This window comes from Bombyx mori, chromosome 16, assembly GCF_030269925.1.
Source record: "Bombyx mori chromosome 16, ASM3026992v2".
NCBI lineage: Eukaryota > Metazoa > Arthropoda > Insecta > Lepidoptera > Bombycidae > Bombyx > Bombyx mori.
The window spans coordinates 5220592-5233650 of record NC_085122.1 but is presented as its reverse complement, the minus strand read 5'-3'; the positions used below and the strand labels follow the sequence as shown (position 1 = coordinate 5233650).

The window sequence follows — 13059 nt, the reverse complement described above, 5'->3', positions numbered from 1 at the left end:
GTCCTCGTGGCTTGACCGGCGCAGGGCGTAGGAGCGAGTCTCTTCTTGTGCGACGGCTCTCTCCTCTTCTTCTGAGAGGTCTTGACTCGTCGGCTCGCTGTCTCGAACTGAATTTGCAGCGAGGTAGGCCCCTTATTTATGGTCGCCCACACGCACTCGGCCAGCGCTATTATGAGTCCGAGCACGGTGGGCGTCTATTGTTCTCTCGGCCGCCTCGCTCGCCTATTGTTTGCCCGGTCGCTCTATTAGTGCTCGCCCGTATTGTGACTCGCTCCTGCGTTCCCACGCCAAATTAAAGACCACGAGGACCAATCTTTATTTACAAACAAAATATAACATTGCAAATTATCTTATTTTCTATGCCTAACTATTCCTATTTACATTATCTCTATCTATTTCACAGCTATTTTTCACATAATATCTATTTACGGACATTTATAACTATTTATTCTCTATTTTAACTATTTATCTATTAAACTATCAATGTCCGTCGCGAACAATGTCTATCAAGCTGCATTTATTTATGTCCGTCGCGAACATATTTTTTAACCTTGAATGTTCATTCCCAATACGGGACAATTAACTATGCGTGGAACGACACGGAAAGGGCTATACATATTTACAGACCCTTACGACACAAGCAAACTTAACCTTTTCGAAAAATAATGAATATATATAGACCCGCTTTTTAAATCTAGTCCAAATGAATATGTCTTAATCGTATACACGATAGGGCTGACAGTGAAGCCATAAACTCAAATACTAATACTAATGATTAAAGTCTAATAAAATAATGTAATTATTGCGTGTAGACAATAAACAATTTTTTTTTTTTTTAATATGTAACCACAATTACATCATTACAAAACAAATAGGAAGTTCTTATCTATGTATGTTATTTCTACACAATTTGTATGGAGTGGCAAAGTTTATTAGTATCTTTTTTAAAAATAGGTCATTGACTTTGGCGAAATTTATAAGCCTGCCTTAAAATATGAAATGCAAAATCCTGTATTTAAAAGATCCCGTAGTCGTTACACAACCGGTCATCGCCCTCGTCGAATCCGTCGCTTGCGACGGAGGGCTCGACGAGTAAATTAACCTTCAGACACAGCCCACTGAGTTTCTTGCCGGATCTTCTCAGTGGGTCGCGTTTCCGATCCGGTGGTAGATTCTGCGAAGCACGGCTCTTGCTAGGGTTCGTGTTAGCAACGTCATCAGGTTTGAGCCCCGTGAGCTCACCTACTAGTTAAGGCGACGCTGATATAGATAGCCTCTCAAGGCTATCAGCTTAGGTAGGAAAAAAAGTCGTTACACAGAGTGACTGGCTGCCAATAATAGAAACCACGACATAAACATTGCTTGTTTTGAGGTATAAGTCTGCGACGGGGCAACGCAAAGCCGCCGTCGCCCGAAACATGTCTTGTCGGATCCCGGGGATTCACTCTCGATGCTTTTAGGACCCTCAAGCACCGGCCACCATCCTCGTCGAATCCGTCGATTACGACGAAGAGTTCGTCGAGTGAATTAACCCATAGATACAGCCCACTGAGTTTCTCGCCGGATCTTCTCAGTGGGCCACAATTCCGATCCGGTGATAGACTTTGCTCTTGCTAGGGCTAGTGTTAGCAAATTCACGCAGGTTGAGCCCGTGAGCTCACCTACCCGTCCGAGCGTAGCTGGAATAGCCTCTTAGGCTACCAACGAATATGTAGGGAAAAAAGGCTTCAATCAGAATAATAACACTTCTTCCCTTAACCCAGAACCCACAATTATTTGGAGGGGAAAATAAACAAGCATAAAAACATATAAAGGCTCATTACATACATTTGTATAAGTTCAAGTTTGAATGTTGCCATTTTCATAGTAGAAATCGTTGAATAGAATATTAAGCACCTAATCTTTTATAAATTGGCACATGTCCAATTATCGAACATAATTGCTCGAGGACCTAGCAAAGGGCGTATTAGCGATCAGGCCATCGGCAATGTATCGAAAGCAATGTCTTATCTATGGCCACCGGTAAGCTCAGGTTTCTCATCTGCTAACTGTACATTAAAGAAAACAATTAAAGCAGACTTTCAACTTTCAGAAGTCGAGAGCACTCTTCCAGTTACGTATGACTCTCAAACTCCATCCATAAGCCAACCAGCTTTTATTTGACTGCACACAAAAGGAGGCATCATTGATAAAGATACATGTGCCTAATTTTGTTACGCATGTTCCATTGAAAGATTCTGAGAAGATTTTATTATCCACCGACCATTATTGGTTTTCAGCACTAGACGGCAACTTTGCTGTGCCCCTGGCACTATTTACCGTCAAATCGACCGTATGCTCGTGTGCCTACAAAGGCAATAATAAAAAGAAGTTCAATGCTACCACCTGGAGCCATTGCATTTATCGTTGCGTTTCAAGACTTCCTGTTTACTATGTTCTACTATATCCTGAAGATTTTCAAGCAAGGCTATAAAAGACTCCTTAGCGCGGAGGTCTTGATGTTGTGGCGCTAATTCCGTACTATGATACTGCTGTGCAAAAGCTTTAGTCAAAATTGTGTAAAAAAAGCAACTACAACAATTATGCCTTTCAAGTTGCATCTTACTTCTAGACAACCAATTAGGTATTTAAGTAAAAATCACACAACATAATCGGTAAACAACTAATCCCAAAAACCGTACCCGCAATAATAGTCATAGCTTTATGTGAGAGTAGATATATTACAGAATGCTGATATATTCTACTAATTATTCTAAGAGTGTGCACATAAAATATGAAAATAGAATGCTTATAATGCAACACCGCAACTAACAAGCGCAACCCGATTCCCGTATTTACGCTAAGCCGATGACGGAAAACGTTAACAAATTAACATACATGCACTAATCAAGACGGATTTAAAATATTCCGCAATGACAACAAAACGAATGATGTAAAATATCACGCACGCCGCATGTTCTTAATATTGTAAAATATCAAATTGTGAAACACTAAAATGATCCTCAATAATACATTAGTACCTAAGACACGAAACAGAGATAATTTAATAACAATACAATACTTTAATGAAATTCAAATGTGCTAGGTTAAGTCATGAAAATCTGAACCTTAGGACACCGTTTAGGCTCAAGAACTACTAGTTTTTTCATTATCTCACTTCTTGTGACGGCCATTATCCCTAAATACCCGAGCAAGACCTCACATTATGGTATTTACATATTTGTATGTTGTCTACGTGTCGTACGTTCAAAAAGAAAAATTCAACTACCCACCCAAACAAATTTGGCATCGTAAAGTTTTTCTTCTAACACTTCTTTCATTAACTTCCTAATATGACCAATCTAATGTGACCTTCGCAAACAAAAACCCGTGTTTTCAACTCAAACCACGACCCGCGAATTGCTGTTCGCAGCATGCAAACATTTTAGCCTCAATGTTATCTCTTCATATGTGCGACTTGGACTTTTATGACAATTTTACTGTTCTAAAACGTGATCCGAATTCATGAATTGCATGTCCATTCAGGATATGAATGTGCCAGCCGTGTAAGGAAGAGCAGACGTTCCTAATAAGGATATGTCAATGGGTACCTTAGGGACGATTGAAACAGTGCCAAATAAAACTGGTACGTAGTTTGAAACATTTAATATGAAAATTTAATTTTTAAACGTTCTTTATGAATTAATATTTTCTATAGATTTTCGCTCTTCCCGATGATGATGATATTAATTTATCCCTAATGGGAAAGGCAAAGAACTTTAGTCCATACAGCCAGATCTTGTTCTTGGTAATAATTTGAGAATTTTGGTAGTTTTAAAGGCCGAAGCAATGTCTTGTCTTATTGTTGTCATGTCTTATTATTCTCGGTCATAAGGCCTAAGCCACTTCTTCGATGTTTTGAATTGGTCGAAGTCAAATCCATAAGCAATAATAGTAGAATCCAAATAAAAATTTATTTATATTTGCAGGTGCTTATTTCAAATCCGATGTTAAGGTAAATCCAAAAGTATGTCCGTTCAATCCAATTAGTCAATCCGGAGAGTACAATACTTTTAAATGTTTCGCTCTTCCCGTTGTCTTTGAAGTTCTCTGTCACCCGTGACCGCGAATACAATCACAAACTCTGATTGAAAAATATTAAAAATGCAATACGAAATCAGACCGTAAGTGTTTTTAATAATGCCTACAACTTGCGAAACATATTTGAAACACGTTTGTTTTGTTCTCGTTGAAGGAAAACAGTTTTGTTTGGCATTTAAAATAATATATGTAGGGGTCTCACGATTCCGCTTCCGTTAAAAGCGATAAAGTTTCATTAGATGTAAGGCTAAAAGTCCTTAGTTAATACGTACAAAGCAGCACAATATTATCGCAATATTTCTTCAAATAAGGAGCATCTGTTAGTTTTTTTCTTTATATCGAGGGGTGAAAGGCTGGGGAGGTGGAGGACTTCGGTCCTTCTCTTCTCCCTCTCTTCCACTCTGGAGGCGCCGGAGTCCGACATAACCCGGCCCGTAGCCCCCCTCGACCGGGTATCCGTAAAAGTATTCCCCGGCGTTAAAAAAAAATGGAGTGAAAGGCTATATTTTGGTTTAAACGACATTTTAACAACTTTATAGGAGAGTCATTTACACTTTAAAATTTGGAAAAAATATCATAAAAAAAAACTTCTTCAACTATTTGAATGGAGTAAGCTTAGTTGCAGTTTAATTAAAAATATCGAATTGTTGATAGTAATACTAAATAAAACGGAAATTACGAAGATAAATGTTGCGTGTTAACAGAAATGTCGCTTAAATCAAATAGCCTTACACCCATCGATATATTTTACATAATCTATACTCTATACTAAATACTAATATAACTAGTCAGGTCATAAGTATTGTCACACAGTAAAAACTTTTCTTTTAGAATGCTGGCCACAAAAAAGTTTATTGAATTCGAATTTCGAATTGTTCATGAAAATAAAAATGTATACTTTTAGAATTTTACTCATTTTTAAATATGGAGTGGACGCTTAAAGAAGACCGTGTTGCAGTTATTGCGTTGCATCGTTGCGGTTACGCGCCAATTCAAATTTTTAATATACTGAAAAATTTGAATATAACCAAAAGATTCGTTTATCGTACCATCAAACGATACAATGAAGACTCTAGTGTTGATGACAGGTCAAGAAGTGGTCGCCCTCGGTCTGCTAGGACTCCAGCAGTGATAAAAGCTGTGAAGGCGCGAATTCAAAGAAATCCCAAACGTAAGCAGAAACTGTTGGCCCTTCAGATGGGGTTAAGCAGAACCACGGTGAAAAGGGTGTTAAATGAAGATTTAGGGCTTCGGGCATATCGAAGGAAAACAGGACATCGTTTGAATGCTCGTCTAATGGACCTGAGACTGAAGAGATGCCGCGCTTTGTTGAAGCGGTACGCGGGAAAAAATATCGGGAAATTCTTTTTTCGGATGAAAAAATTTTTACCGTAGAAGAGAGCTACAACAAACAAAATGATAAGGTGTATGTACACAGTAGTGAAGAAGCGAGCAACCGTATTCCGCGTGTCCAACAAGGTCATTTTCCATCCTCGCTCATAGTATGGTTGGGAGTTTCTTATTGGGGCTTAACAGAGGTTCATTTTTGTGAGAAAGGTGTAAAAACGAATGCAGTTGTGTATCAAAATACAGTCCTGACGAACCTTGTGGAACCTGTTTCTCATACCATGTTCAATAACAGGTACTGGGTATTCCAACAAGATTCGGCGCCAGCTCATAGAGCGAAGAGCACACAAGACTGGCTGGCGGCGCGTGAAATTGACTTCATCCGGCACGAAGTCTGGCCCTCCTCCAGTCCAGATTTGAATCCGTTAGATTACAAGATATGTCAACACTTGGAGGAAAAGGCGTGCTCAAAGCCTCATCCCAATTTGGAGTCACTCAAGACATCCTTGATTAAGGCAGCCGCCGATATTGACATGGACCTCGTTCGTACTGCGATAGACGACTGGCCGCGCAGATTGAAGGCCTGTATTCAAAATCACGAAAGTCATTTTGAATAAACTTTAGTGTCATAAGAATCTATGTTTTGTTAAGTTCATTTTGGTATATGAATGGTTAGATAATGAATAAACTTGTTTCAATTATTTTACATTAAACATGTGACAGAATTTATGACCTGACTAGGTATAAATCTACAGTGGTTTTTACGGATGTTCTGTTATAACTAATGAACCATGCATCCGATTGACTTGACACTTGGTATCCATGTAGAAAATACATGTACTTAATGGATAGGCTAATATTTATATGTTGGACTCCGGGGGCGTTAATGATGAGAATCTTTGTGGAAGTGAGAAATAATAATGTTAATTTTAAATGCCCAGCGAAGCGGACGGGTACAGCTAGTATAATTCCGTGCGTTTATATAGGACTCCTCCTTAAAGGCTTGACCGATTCTGATTTAAAAAAATGAGTATTCAATTTGATTCGATAATGATTTTTAAACATATTTCTTTCTATTAGGATATGTTTTTTTTTAAATATATTTACTAGCAGACCTGACAAACGTTGTCGGATATAACGGAGCTGGTAGTATTAAAACGTTCTGCAAGAGCTGCATAAGCTTCGAAACGTCACGCATAAAAATCTTGATACACGTGACGATACCGGTTCAGAGCATTAATTCACTGATCAAGATAAACTTGTTTTAAACGAAAACATTATTATTAGTAGTAATACACTCATAGAATGCGTCTATTAAAACATTAATTATAATCAACTTTAATTGCAAATAGTAAGCAAATACAATAAGTGTTGCTAAAGCGTTATCTTAATTTCTTGATAACTACATAATCATTCATTACTTCAGTAGAGTATAAGTATATTGTACACACGTGAGAAATAATTCATTTCGCAGTTATTTTGTATTTTTCATTATATAGCGCTTATCGCCTTAGTATATTTTAGTTATGAGGTGAAATAAACCAAAGCAGTATCTTAGAGATACAGTACAATATAAATTTCTAGGGCTTTTATGCATTTTTTTATTTATTACTTAGATGGGTGAACGAGCTCACAGCCCACCTGGTGTTAAGTGGTTACTGGAGCCCATAGACCTCTACAACGTTACAAGTTGCAAAAATGTCGCTTAAACCAAATAGCCTTAGATGACACTAGCTTTCACCGTATTTATATATATATTAAATTTGTATTATACCTACGTCACTGCAAGATGGCGAAGCAAGACGCACCAACCTCCCCCTGCCCCCTTCCCCCTCTAAGGCTACGTAACGATCAAGACTACTCTGTCAAGAGTGACACGATTTATTCTATGAAGTAAATGCAAAACAACGCATCCACACTATTCCTAATCTCTACCACAACTCTAATTAGAGATGTACAAAATTAACTCTAACATAGATTAAATATAAGGCTGATTGGTACAATCGGGTGGTTCGAGAATAGACTTTCTCATATGACAGATTAAAATAAAGTCTAAAAATAAAATTGCAACAACGACTCTCCTATTCTATCCTATCCTTCGAACAGGTATACGTGTCTTCTTTGTAACAAAATAAGGCATTTAAGCAACCCGCAAGCGCAAACAACGCATTCCGTCGTCGATATTTAAACAAAATTTGAATTATAGGTTTTTTTTTTTTTTTTATTGCTTAGATGGGTGGACGAGCTCACAGCCCACCTGGTGTTAAGTGGTTACTGGAGCCCATAGACATCTACAACGTAAATGCGCCACCCACCTTGAGATATAAGTTCTAAGGTCTCAGTATAGTCACAACGTCTGCCCCACCCTTCAAACCGAAACGCATTACTGCTTCACGGCAGAAATAGGCGTGGCGGTGGTACCTACCCGTGCGGACTCACAAGAGGTCCTACCACCAGTAAAAGTATGAGACAACTAGTAACAATAGGAATGCCGGTCACATACCTGTTCTCTTCTGGTGAGGCAGACCCTGTGACGGCAACTAGCATTGTTTATTTATACAGCTCATTAGCAAGCAACATTTTATGTTAGAAAAATATGAATGCAATACCAGACAGTTTGGCGCATAATGCAAGAAAATAAAGCATGACTGTTACAACAGATGTTATTGCTTGGGACATTTGTTGGCTTGGGTACATTATCGGCCGAGCGCGGAAACTTCAATCTCGGCGTGCCGTGCTCGAGGCGTGGTCTCGCCGCCTGGCGGACCCCACCTACGGGCGACGGACTGTCGAGGCGATCCGCCCGGTCCTCTCGGACTGGGTGAATCGCGACCGAGGACGTCTCACCTTCCGAGCGACGCAGGTGCTCACGGGACACGGCTGTTTCGGTCGCTACCTGCACCTCGTCGCCCGGAGGGAGCCGACGCCGAAGTGTCACCACTGCAGTGGCTGCAACGAGGACACGGCGGAGCACACGCTCGCGTACTGCACCGCTTTCGCGGAGCAGCGCCGCGTCCTCGTTGCAAAAATAGGACCGGACTTGTCGCTTCCGACCGTCGTGGCTACGATGCTCGGCAGCGACGAGTCCTGGCAGGCGATGCTCGACTTCTGCGAGTCCACCATCTCGCAGAAGGAGGCGGCGGAACGGGAGAGGGAGAGCTCTTCTTCCCTCTCGGCGCCGTGCCGCCGCCGTCGAGCCGGGGTTCGGAGGAGGGCGTTTGTCCAGCTCCAGCCCCTATGAGGAGGCAGTCTCCTCCCGGTGATGGTCACGGGGCGACCTAAGGGGGTTGAGGCTGCGCCGCACGCTACCGTCACTCTAGCGCGCTGGCACCAGGAGGACGGGACGGCGCGTCGGCGGCTGCGGACTGCGATGCGGTCCGCATTTTCGTCGTCGCTGTCGTCGCCGAACATACTGTTGAAGAGCAACCCGGTCGGCGGTGTATCGCGTTCCGACCCGGCAGGCTGGTTCTGGCCCAGCGGGGTATCCCGGAACACCAGCGGCACCGCCCGGGCGGCCTGGTAGGGCCGCCGTACCGCGGAGACCGACGTCGTTGGTCGTCGACTATCGCCTCGACGACCCGTCGGTCGGGCGTCCTCGGGGTGGCGCCGCGTGTCTGGTTGTAGTGTTGACCGCGGGAACCCCCCTACTCTGAACGGGTTCTGACCCCGGACGGAGATCGGACGTCGGGTGTAAGAGTGCAGGGGAGTCGTTTAGTGGGTGGGCCCTAAAATCCTTGGGCCCGCGATCTGCTCTCAACACCTGCAGATCGTTGAGTCTCACATACCCCGCGCGCCCCCTAGGCGCGGGGACCTCGTAGGAGGTTCGGCCCCCGGCCCGAAAAAAAAAAAAAAAGGGTACATTATCGGCTCCCTAAGCAGCTGTGTAAAGTTTGCTAATTAAAATGTAACTCAAAACGTTATGAATGTCGAACAATAAATTAATTTCACGTATACGTATTTCACCTTAATCCCATCGGTTATCCAAAAGGCACTATTCTCTAATTATGGATTAAGATCCTGAACATTTCTTGTCGTATAATATCTGTAGTGGTAGTATAATATATTTTTTTACTGGTGGTAGGACCTGTTGTGAGTCTGCGCGGGTAGGTACCACCGCCCTGCCTATTTCTGCCGTGAAGCAGTAATGCGTTTCGGTTTGAAGGGTGGGGCAGCCGTTGTAACTATACTGAGACCTTACAACTTACATCTCAAGGTGGGTGGCGCATTTACGTTGTAGATGTCTATGGGCTCCAGTAACCACTTAACACCAGGTGGGCTGTGAGCTCGTCCACGCATCTAAGCAATAAAAATAAAAAAAATATTTTAGTAAATAAGCTCCGATTCCACCTAGTTTTAGTTTAGGCAGTTACTCGATGTGAATGTCGTCACGATACATTATGTGATATCAATGTCATTTGAATAATAATAACCACTAAAACCCTTTATAACATTCCTCCTACTTAAGACAAGTAGCTAGTGGCTTCGTTCAAAACTCGTAAACCTCTACTAGCTGAACTGTTGTGTAATCGTATTCAAATTTTTAAATGTAAATCTTTGGAAGGTTGAAGGTTGAAGGCAGACTTAGAAAGTAAGATACAGCCACTTTAAATGGCCTCCCCCCACAGCTCTTATGTCAATTCGTTCAATAATCACTAAATGGAACGAAATTCCGGAAGTTTTTGAAAAAAAAGAACATTGCGTTAATATGGAGCGCATAATTTATGCACCATTTCATATAAAATCAATCTAAAAATTAAATAATTTTCTTTATCAAAGCTTTGATTTTTTAAAAACGCTCTTTTTCATTGTCAAATAATGAACAATTGACATTGACAATATTATAATATTTCTAATCTCATTTAAGTATTCATAAACTACTAAATATTTCATGAAATATTTTAAAATTTTTCGAAAGCAGATTTTACTGTTTTTTTCCAAAAGTTTGTCGTATTTTTATTTAGCATTTTATATAAAACATTATTATATTTTAAGAATGAAGGCATCATGATAGCAATTTAGCTTGTTTTGAAAAAGAATTGTATTTACATATTTTAGGCAATTTTGGTCACAATAGTATTAGATTTTTATTGCATATTATTTGTGAAGAAAAAACACAAATATAATATGTGCTCTCGGATACGTATAAATTTGCTGCTGCTGATTCCTGTTGTGAATTTGATATTTTATTTGAATTAATCATTTGAAACTTACACCTCATATTGTGTGCAGCAGAATTCATGCTGTGGCGACCATACACGCCTAACTACATACTGTGACTAAAAATTAATATCAACCCTCAAACTCTGATGGCATCCTTCTTGAAATGCCACATGACTCAGCAACAATGACTGCTTTGTACATAAGTGATAGGCAATAACCATATTCGATGCGCAAAAAATATATATTTATAGGTCTATTAAAATAATTTCAATCCTACAGCTACTAGCTAGATTCTACTACAGCTAGATTCGTTAAAATAATTTTTTTTCCAGGTAATTAGATTTAAATTAGTCTACTGTAAAGTTCACGCATTGTCCCTTAGTCACATTTGCCTTTCAAGCATCGATATTTTTATTATGGAGGATGGAGCAGGCTCTTGTATCTAAATTTGGTACAAACTACACAATACTGGATATTGTACATACTGAAATTACAGCTCCTCAGCCGTTCTTTGTGTTAAAAATTGTGTGTACATATTAATTTAAAATTTTACACAAAGTTTTTGTAATATTTATTTGATTTCATTAAATTTAGTAATTACTACTTAAGGTGCACTTATAGATTTCGATCAACATTATTTAATTAAAGCTAATATGTACCCAGATCTCGTTAATGCGTAACCAAAAAATTATTTCACTTACCTGATAATTATTGTGGTTTAGGTATAAGTATTTCTGTATTAGTTTAGACAAACTACAAAATACTTGTTATTGATTTCCGTATGTAATTTTTAAATATGTAGTACGTACCATTTGTAGCAGTGTCCAATAAGAGCTTAACAACAGTCGGGCCGTGAACTTGTTTGCCGATTTAAGGTAACTAGTGGTCCCCCGGGCCCCAGTAATTGAAATTCGACTAAATTAAGTAATGTGTTGCAGGCGTTGCAGCGTTTGTTTCTCACAAAGATTCAAAAAAAATTGTTTATTTTGAAACCACAAAAAAATTGTTCAAATGTGTCGGCAAAGGGAATATTGCTCATACAGGCAAATCTTTATGCTATGGTAGGCATGTGTTAAGGTTAAGTATTATATTTGATAACATTCCTTGAATCCCCATAAAAATTCTAAATACAGTAAAAACTCTTATTCATACTGTGATCAAAAATCAACATTTCAATTAATTTTTCATTGAGAGTTAGCGGATTCACCAATTAGTAAAAAAATAACGTTCTCAATGGCCATTAAATACAACTAAAAAACAAAAGTAGTGCCATCTAGCGAAAACTGCATAAATTACTTGTTTAAAACACAATTTAGGTCAAGCAAAACTATTTTATAAAATTACTTTAACACAACAATTTGCGATAACGCTTCGCTTCTTTTTATCTTTTTCTATTTTTTCATATGATTATCCCATCAACTTTGATTTACGCTTATGGTGCTACTTTCGGTGCCCAATTCGGAATCGAACTTCTTTTTTTGTGTAGGTATGTCTTTTAATTTTAACGCCGCTCTGCAATTAAACTTTTGTTTTAAGCTTAATCGCCACGTTGGTATAGTGGTTAGTGTTGCTAACTACTGTTTCGAGGTGTGAGTTCGGTTCCCGGTTGGAGTAGATATTTTTGTTACAGATATTTTCCGAATTATTGAAGGAAGGTCTAGGAAGAAGCTTACAAACCTCGCATTTTTTTAACTATTTTTACCATATATTTTCCTAATTTATATCATCACTAGTATTAGTATAGACATTGCAGTTGTTAGATGCTTGGGATCGCTTACAATCAGACTGTCAACTCGGCTAACGAACCTCACAACGCTGAACTGTTAATTATACCAATCAATCCGAATCGGCTTATATATGATATAAAAATTCATTTGTTTTACAATTTCAGGTACTGTGGAGACCAGCCTAAAGACCTTCGCAACCGTCGAATTATGATAGCCGGCGTAATCAATATGTTGGAGGTACCAGACAATGTAAGTTGTTTATGTCCATTTTAAATTGAAATTCATGATGGTTCCATATATATAGTTAACTCTATGAGTTTTGATAGGCGCTTAACATTAAGTGGGCTCTCAGCCCGTTGGTAGTAAAATCTTCGTGTACCGTTTTTTCAACTGATAAAAAATATGTGTATCTGTAAATACCAGGGCTGAATCGCGCTAACGGCATTTAAAAAGCTCTCAAATTTAAATGAAAGTTCCGAACAACATTCGGACTGTCGATCCACAGAGTAATACCGGCCGCTCGATGGAAGATCCCTATAAGCTGGTGACTTAAGAAATGGCAGCCTTTACATCACACCGCGCCAGCGTATTATCAATGCGGCTCCCCTAGCTAGTATGGTTCCCCACACCCTGCATCAACAACATAGCAAGCCACATCGTATCCGCATAGTGCTTCCTGCTACAGCCTTATTACAGTACCTTTAGTGTTTCAACACGCGGCCACGTGCAAGAGCTTCCGCGTCGT

At 39.7% G+C, this 13059-nt stretch overlaps 2 protein-coding genes across 4 annotated transcripts in view; one reads left to right on the top strand and one right to left on the bottom strand.

Annotated features, from left to right (window-relative positions):
• LOC101740063 (methyl-CpG-binding domain protein 4) overlaps positions 1-11606 on the bottom strand; it is a 59087-nt gene extending 47481 nt beyond the window's left edge. Inside the window, exon 1 of one of the 2 annotated variants that reach the window (XM_062672978.1) lies at positions 11397-11606. The gene's annotated coding sequence lies outside the window, so the exon portion shown is untranslated. The remainder of the gene's footprint in view (positions 1-11396) is intronic. The other variant, XM_004928851.4, reaches the window with a different exon arrangement.
• The window catches only part of LOC101739927 (calcium release-activated calcium channel protein 1), an 87916-nt gene that overhangs the window by 41177 nt on the left and 33680 nt on the right, over positions 1-13059 (top strand). For both annotated transcript variants that reach the window (XM_038016215.2, XM_012692781.4), the window contains exon 2: positions 12479-12563. In XM_038016215.2, coding sequence (XP_037872143.1) covers positions 12522-12563 — 42 coding nt within the window. In that variant the 5' untranslated portion in view covers positions 12479-12521. The remainder of the gene's footprint in view (positions 1-12478; positions 12564-13059) is intronic.